At 30.1% G+C, this 8,832-nt stretch overlaps 1 protein-coding gene across 7 annotated transcripts in view; it reads right to left on the reverse strand.

Moving 5' to 3' along the window:
- Window positions 1–120: 120 nt before the first annotated feature.
- Window positions 121–8,832, reverse strand: part of LOC124948669 (dedicator of cytokinesis protein 9) — a 13,533-nt gene continuing 4,821 nt past the window's right edge. For 3 of the 7 annotated variants that reach the window (XM_047492597.1, XM_047492592.1, XM_047492590.1), the window contains 17 exons: window positions 8,347–8,718; window positions 8,057–8,254; window positions 7,811–7,957; window positions 7,541–7,727; window positions 7,433–7,462; window positions 6,970–7,148; window positions 6,665–6,873; window positions 6,152–6,559; window positions 5,686–5,986; window positions 5,437–5,596; window positions 5,208–5,368; window positions 4,801–5,130; window positions 4,448–4,598; window positions 3,940–4,202; window positions 3,478–3,835; window positions 3,096–3,387; window positions 121–2,968 (listed from right to left, as the gene is read on the reverse strand). In XM_047492597.1, coding sequence (XP_047348553.1) covers window positions 2,734–2,968; window positions 3,096–3,387; window positions 3,478–3,835; window positions 3,940–4,202; window positions 4,448–4,598; window positions 4,801–5,130; window positions 5,208–5,368; window positions 5,437–5,596; window positions 5,686–5,986; window positions 6,152–6,559; window positions 6,665–6,873; window positions 6,970–7,148; window positions 7,433–7,462; window positions 7,541–7,727; window positions 7,811–7,957; window positions 8,057–8,254; window positions 8,347–8,718 — 3,981 coding nt within the window. In that variant the 3' untranslated portion in view covers window positions 121–2,733. The remainder of the gene's footprint in view (window positions 2,969–3,095; window positions 3,388–3,477; window positions 3,836–3,939; window positions 4,203–4,447; window positions 4,599–4,800; window positions 5,131–5,207; window positions 5,369–5,436; window positions 5,597–5,685; window positions 5,987–6,151; window positions 6,560–6,664; window positions 6,874–6,969; window positions 7,149–7,432; window positions 7,463–7,540; window positions 7,728–7,810; window positions 7,958–8,056; window positions 8,255–8,346; window positions 8,719–8,832) is intronic. The other 4 variants (XM_047492596.1, XM_047492595.1, XM_047492593.1 and 1 more) reach the window with 3 other exon arrangements.

The raw sequence follows: 8,832 nt of genomic DNA on the forward strand, positions 1-8,832 counted from the left end.
TTGCATTTTTATTCAATGTTTTTTTTTTCTTTTTTTTTTTTTTTTTTTTTTTTTTTCTTCTCTTCGCGTTCAATCAGAAAAAGACCAAGAATGATAGTACAAATACAAATATTTTTAATCTTTAAGCTAGCCGTTTTATTATTCAATTGTGTGATATAACAGATTGACATTGTAAACATATTTCTATAAGAATTGTCGATGTCAATACTGGATAGCACTTTGAACTTTCATACAGCAAAGATGTATACATGATATGATGAAACATTATCGTTTTACATTGATGATTTTAATAAAAGAACAATTTGTACATTTGCACATCACATCGCAACGACAATGTAAAAGCTATTAATTCTTTCCCGTCCTGATAGTTGTAAGCACTAGTATCATCCCATTGATCGAAATTAGATTCGTTCGCATAAAGCGGACGATATACTCCCGCCGATCGATCTTATTGTCCTGGAAAACTTAATTTTGCGGATTAGATATATCGATTGTATATTTTTATATGCAGTCTTTATATGTGCAATAAAATAAGATAAGCTGTGTAGAATTCCCTTGCTAAATGGTGATAAACGCACGCTCTCAGCGGGAATATGCAGTAGGCATAAGTGTCTTGCCGAAAAGCAATCTCAGGCTTTGATGAGGGCGGAAAGATTTAATATCAGACGTATTATATATAATGGCAAAAATGTGGATATAATGTAAAATTAAAATTACAAATAATAATATTACTATTGAGAGCTCTGTAAAAAAGAAAAGGAAAAGAAAAAAAGAAAAAAAAAGAAAAAAAAAGAAAAGAAAAAAACAAAAATCCTTATTAATCCCATTCTCCAATTAGAAACATCCGAAGCGTCTTATAAAACACCTCTTTAATCTAATCTATTGGTATAAAATAAGATATGTGTATTAAATATTATTTGTAAAAGAATCTTTATGTATCATGAAAATAAACTCCGAAATCTATTTTGCTTCCACATTTTTTCAACATTTAAACTATATTAACACAAATTTGAGACATAACTGTGTCGAGCAATTCTTTTACAAATTTATATTCACAGATATTTTAATTCCTAATATCAACAAAGTCTTGAAAATATCATTAAAAATCACAGAATTTGGAGCAAGTCTCCAAAAATTAATATTTATATTAATATTTGCTGAGACATTAAAATTCTTCATTCTCTTTTTTATACGACAACTATATACAAAAATTTTAAAAAGAATAATCCTGATAGTACAATAACAAAAAATAATGTTATCTATTAAAAATATGTCATATGATAAGCATCTAAACAACTTTTTACAGGATCAAAATAATTTGTCAAATGAAACATGTTTCACAACTAAAGAGATAGTACTCGTGATAAGTACATCTTAAATAAGTAGATGTATGCAAAATTCTGCGTTACGAGGATATGTCTAACAAGTAAGAAAACTCGCTTCTATGGACATATCAAAATTAAGAAATTTTTAATTAAAAAAGAAAAAAAAAAAAAAAAATGAAGAAAGAAAGAAAAAAGAAACGATTCTCTTGCGGGATTTTAATGAACATTAGATATATCCTTCTTTTTCTATTATTTTCTTATATCAATACGAGCGTAAACTTATTATATTAAAGATCTCATTTATACAATATGCATGCATACGAAATAAATTATACATGTACAAATCAATTTGTACGTTCAAGAAGTACAAACATATAAATCATAAATTTTTGCACAATTAATGAATAAATGTTTTCCAGCGTGTTTCATAATCTATTTTACTATCGTTACTCATATATACTCGTATCTAACAATGTATGAGATATCTTATTTTAATCTTAATAAATAGAAGCTCTTATACGTATGCACACGCATATGTATAAGATATGTGTGTGTGTGTGTGTGTGTGTGTATATATATATATATATATTGTATATACGTATTACATATTATAATATATAAAGTTAGACTTTGCACTTTGGAAGTACATACTAATAGAAAATGGATAGTAAAAATTGATCCATTCTCTTTACACTTAAAGTGAATTTACAATTGACACTTAGTTAAATCTTTATGCACAAATATTACGTATATTAAAAAAGTGGCAGTGAGTGCATTGGTATAATAGTTATTAACTCAACAATTGTACGACAATGACACATTAATAAGATAAAGATTGCGTTTTATATATTTAACGAGTATGCTAATCTAAATGATAAGGACACAAATAAAATATTTAAATATAGCCACTTCTCTTTCCTAAAATGAGCTGATATAACTTATCATAGTCAGCCTTAAATCTCGTCAGAATAATACCACTAATTTTACTGTTTCATTGCAATATTGGTGCGCAATTCCTCGCATATATTGTTGTTTAAACATTTCTATCTAATGTAAGATTTAAAAAAAAGAATTTCTGTTGTATAAAAAGTGGCCAAGTTAATCATTAATAAATCATGATACATATGTGTGTGTGTGTGTGTGTGTGTGTGCGCGCGCGCGCGCGCGCGCGTACGTACGTATGTATATATGTATATTTCGAGCATAATGAAACTATGTGAATACTTATTGTATTATATTTAATATGATATATTCTTTCATATTATATATATATATGTGTGTGTGTGTGTGTGCGTGTATATATATATATATATATATATATATATATGCATAATATTATTTTATATAGATACTTTATAATGTGATTAGAGAAAGGACTTCAAGAGACATAAGCCATCAGTCTCATGGCTTAGGCTGTACTCGTGTGACTATTAGCACCACTAATGACACTAAAGAGAGCAGCACTGTTACGTTTAAAGCTTCCAACTTGTTCGTCCGACCATATAGGTTCACCCAATAACGATGACAAGCTTTGGCAAAGCTTTTGATAATTTTCGCGTAATACTTCCTGATATTCATGCTGATCGGGAGTAATTAATTTACTGTTGATCTGCAAGGCTGTATAACATATTTTCACAAATTCCCTGGAAAAAGAAGAAGAGAAGAAGAAAAAAAAAAAAGAGAGAAAAAAAAAGGGAGAAGAACAATAAGACATTATTATACATAATATATGATATGAGAAAAAAAGATATTCTTAGATAATAAAATTACCTAAAAACATCCTTTAACTCTTCAACTTTATCATCAGGATATTGCGGAGAAAGTGCTGGGTCTAAGAATGCAGAGGCATAAGCAAGTGGACCAGCATTTACTGTCACGCAAATGCTTCCTTGTAATCGCAATTGAAGTTTTTTTACATCAGTTGGAGCTATTAAAGCCACATCCTCTAATTCTTGAACGCGTTGTCTCATTTCATCTAAAGCTACTTCGATGGGACCAAGTTCCATTATTCTCTTTTCTATCACTACTATACGTTTTTTTATGTACGGAAAGGAATATTGTGCTATAAATGAAAAGTAACGTTTTATATGCCTTACATATTGTATATAACATAATTCATTGTCATTATATAGAGAAAAATTTATGCTCGTACTTGTTAAAATAGTCCTTCTCTTCCATTGATCTTCAGGATTTCCCCTCACCCGTCCATCTTTCGTAAATGGAGTTTCGAACATGAAACAAGATACATTGTGATTTTGTTCAAATTCCGTTTGACGAGTATCTAATTCTATTTTATCAAAGTACGGAGTTACATGAGTCACTTGAATGTATGCTATTTTTGAATCTAATTCGGCAACATTGACGGGTATGGAATCCATTATCATCTTGACATTTTCCGAACCAAATTTCTCTGAATATAAATGATGAAGACGTTCTGAAATTTCTGACAATGACGTCACTTTAGGTTCCTTATATATATACTCTTGGCCATTTTCCTCCTCGAAATATGCCTAAAATAATAAATAAATAAGTAAATAAATAAATAAATAATCTATTGCAGTAAAATGCAATGAGGAACAAGAGGATATATAAATGTTAAATCAACGACACTTACCGATCCAAAAAATGCAATTCTATAAAATCTCCCGAGAAGCCGTTTGCCGGACTTGGTGACTTCGACAATTTTATTGCAAGCTTGTGCTAAATGCGTATAACAATTAGCTAAAGCCTCATAATTTCTTTTTTCTTCGTACATAGGAACTATTAAACGATACAAATGTCCGAGTAACTCAAAACGTTCTGCTTTTTCTAACATTTCAGCACAAAGCTCCAACTGCTCTAGCAATAAATATTCTGTGTAATGAATATCTTGAACGCCTGTAGAAAGTATAATAATATTATTTTCTATTAAATGTTAAATGCGTATAAAGATAGATAATAATCTCTTCCATGAAAATTGTCACGAATAACGTAAATCTCCTTATTATTAATGTTTACATAAAAAATATTACGTTTTTCAAATGTACGCTCTAAACTTTGAGACCGTTATTCTTATTGCGCATACGATAAATCGATATAGAATTTCTTTAATATACTATAGAAACATGTGCAAGAAGACATACAAATCTCACCAGCATCGAGCTTAAGACTACGCTCGTCTCTAGAAATATTCACGGAAATATTGTCAAAAGCCTCTGCACCCCATCTATGAACTTTCTTCAATTTCAAATATTCTGCCATTAATGCTGCAATATGTAATTGACAACAAGCCGCCTACGGGGGAGAATATGCTTATTAATCATGTATAGTTAGTTCGTGTATAGTGCGTGTCTGTATATATTTGTACATACATACGCATTTATATACATACATACATACATATATATATATATATATATATATGCGCGTATGTATATCAAAAAAAAAAAAAAAAAAAAAAAAAAAAAAAACCATGAATGGAAAGAGCCATAAATACCTCGGAATAATTGCCATCTCTCGCATGATTTCTAGCCATAGTTTCCAGCCAAGTATGCCTCAATTCGGGTGTACTGGCATAAGAATTGGCCAGACTATGTTGCAAATCAACAAGCATCTCAGGATCATTGTTATGTTCCCTCATTTGTGCTGTTGCCATTAAAACTGTTCGAATTCTTTTATTCAAATCTTTAACTTCAACTGGAAAACCAGTACCCTTCATCACTTTATCAGAAGAAGCATAACTATTTATCAATGACAATGACTCTTGAAATCTTGAATTATTCAAACCAATCACATTTCCAAGCATTTGTGAAACCGAGATTATTACCTGTAAAAGATAAATTTAAAGGGAACTGTATGATAAATGTTGTTAATTTGAAAAATATTTTTCAAGCATAATATCACCTGTAAATGCACTCTCGTTAATCCTTTTCTACTGGTAAATTCAAAATTACTTCTCATAAGCAGATATAATAAAGCACATGATTCTTGTCTAATAGAACTAAGTTTACTATTACAACATCTTAATAATTCATAACATAATCGCCCACAAAGCGCTGCATTTCCTGTAAATATTTATTGGAATATACATTAATTGTTATTCAGAATTATTATTAACGTATGCGACGCACACCTTGAAATAGAGCAATAGAATAATTATTTAAAAATGCCCGAAATCCGGCAAACACGTGACGTAGCAATGTCTCCGATTGACCGACTTGAAGAAAGGATAGATATATATTGAACAATTTTTGCATTATTGGATTTTCCCCATCATCTGCTAAAAGTGCGTCCTATACGAAAAGTAAATAAAATATCATTGTTAATTGTTAATTGATGCAACATTATACACAGACAGATATATAAATAGAATAATTTATACCTTAAAATGAATACAAAAGAGGCCTAGACAGTCTAATGCTATAAGACCAACTTCTGTGGCCATATTTGCCTCTAGTAAAGCCTGATACATTTTACCGCTGTCGCTTTCAATGAGATTCTCCCTAGTAACAGTATTATGTGGTTGCAGTGTACCAGTAGTTGGACTTTCAGTCGTGAAATCTGGTGGTGCCATTCTGGCTGGCAATGTCATTGCCTTTACTGTACGTGGTTTCCCAGAATTATTTGTTATATTTGCAGCTATCTGTCTTTTACCAATATATTTGAAATGATGAAGACTTATTCTGAAATATGAATAATTCAAATAAGGCTAAGGAATAAGAGAAGAAGATTTTTATTAAGTGATTTCAGGTAAAAAAAGAAAAAAAAGAAAAAAAAAAAAAAAAAGAAAAAAAAGAAAAAAAAAAGGAGCGAAAAAGAAAAGAAATGAGATCATTAAAGTGACTTACTCAATTACAGTAAAAAAACTCAATATCTCGGAATCACTGCACTGTTGCCACCATGCAATAACTTGATGATCGCCTAAATATTTGATCACAAATAAAAAACAAAGCAATATATCCTTAACTTCGGAGGATTGTAATTTATCACATCTAGGTGAAGCCTGTGTAACGCTCAAAGAACGAGAATGCCTTTTTTTATCGCTTATACCATTTTCTACAGATTCGCGAATAATAGCCGTTTCTTGTGATATATTTGACTGTGAGGCACCTGACATTGTTGATGTATCTGATTCTATACTGGTACAAGAATAGCCATTCACCAAACCTTGTCCGGCAATAGCAGCAAAATATGTAGAATCTCGTAGATGTATAGACGCCCTGATTGGAGATTGCGTATCCAAATTTAACGTAAGTCTATAAATAATTAATTATTCCGTAATATCATCGTCATAGTACAACAACGACAACAGTAACGATAATGTTGTTGCAATTAATTAAATATGATCCTTCTTATCAGACCTGTGAATGGACTTGGGAGTGCCTGCTGTTACAGTACTATTAGCGATATCCTTAGTTGCCAAAAAGGAACTGCTAGTTGATATTCGATTTATGTCATTGTGTTTATTTTCTGTTTTAGAATTGTCGTGTACAGATTGTAAACGCGTCAAATTTTCCAGTACTATCTCTAACCATGGTATATAAATGGATGCTATCCTACTCAATTGTCCCTGCCATTTAAAAATATGCAAGTTTAATTAACAATAACAATAATAACAATATATTCAATTAGAAATTAGAACAAAGTAAACATTGCAATTAAAAACCTTATTTTGATATCTATCATCCAGTTCGTGCTTAGCCAAGAGATCTCTTAATGTAGTTATGGCTACTTTTCGGATTTGCATTATTTCATTGAGAGATATTTTGATTTCTTGGAGTAATAAGCCAACCAAAAAATGATGCTTACAAAAATCTTCTGATAAACAGTATTCATTCATCAAGTCTGTAAATAATATGAATAATTCAAATAAGGCTAATATATTATTATATATCCGTGTCATGCGCTTAATGAAGAACAATTTATAAACTTATTATAATACAGAAAACCTATCACGCATAATGTAATGATTAATAAAACTATTCAATAAGAACGAATCGTGACAAATATTTTAATCTACTTATTAATGGTGATGAAAAAGAGAAGAACTGTATACTACTCCCAATCACTATGGCTACAATAAGAAACCACAATAAAGATGGGAGTACATGAATATTGTCTTAACATACCATTACATTCTGGCTCTTTCTCAGTATTTTCTAAGCAAGGAATAAAGTTATTATTTTACAAAATTTAAAAATATTCGTAAAATTTTACCCGAATCTCCAATCTCTTACCTCTAGGTGAAATACGAGACTGCATCATTGGTAAATTGAAAGATATATAATGCTCGTGGGAACAAATGATTTGAAGAAATGTAAATTTAAAATCATGTAGAGTGCGTGGATCTCCAGGAGAAAATTTATCCACGTATGAATTGATCAAACGGAAAACGAAACCACGATCCATGAATGTGAGGCAATGCTATTAAATAAATAAATAATATATTGTCGATTTACAATTATTACCATTATTTAATGTTTCTATTTAAACAATGTTTAAAGTACCTTTAACAATTGAGCAAGGCTTTTATTTAATTCGTGAGTTTCAACCGGCATTTCTTTGTACTTATTTATTATATATGGCATAATTACATCTAATAGATGCTTAATGCGCTCGTGATACTCTTTAGAAAATCTTTCATTTCTATGCATCTGAAAAAATGTTTGCAAATGTTAACATTAATTTTCATAATAATTTAAATATTGTATATACTTACTTACTGTCAAGTGCACATCAAATTATTAACTTACTTTTATTCTACCAGTAGTAAGTAGATATTGTGCCATACTTTTAATCATTATCTCAAAGAAGAAATTAGAATGACGCATGAATTTGTTAATTACCAAGAAATCCGTATTGTTTGGTTGTAATAATATTGGCAGATATTTCCCTAATTGTTCATGAACAGTCATATTGCAGGTTGCTTGTGATGGCGACAGAAAGACAAACTATAGAAAGCATTTTATATATATATATATATATATATAAAACACGCATGAAATACTAAATTTGTGGAATCAAGATTAGTTTACTTTTTTACCTTGATATAAGCCTGAAGTATTTCTTTTCGACCAGCTTCGTGTATCATGTTTATAATGTGTATTAGTACTCTAATAATATACAATCCTACTTCTTCGCCGATATTATACGTCAATAATGTGAACAATTGATTTAATATGGTAGGAAGAAAAGTAATCGCTGTGACCAACTGTATTGCATGCGCTGCTTTCAATATTTTACACGTTTCTGTATCCGAAGGCATTACAGATGGCCTAGTATCCAGAATTCGTTCGGCATGAGCAAAGAGATTGTATAAATGAGGATCGCGAGTAAATACCGTTGATATTAACTGAAAAGCTACTGTAAATATTGGTCTTTGTGAATCAATCCATGTAATATCTGGGCCAGCATTCTGAAATTAAATAAATCAATATTTATTTAACCAGATACAAAATATTCGTGATATTTGTATTGTCGTAAAAAGATAAATCAGCAAGCAATTAATAAATTTGTTATTTATACTTAA

The sequence above is a fragment of the Vespa velutina genome, chromosome 4 (assembly GCF_912470025.1).
Source record: "Vespa velutina chromosome 4, iVesVel2.1, whole genome shotgun sequence".
Lineage (NCBI taxonomy): Eukaryota > Metazoa > Arthropoda > Insecta > Hymenoptera > Vespidae > Vespa > Vespa velutina.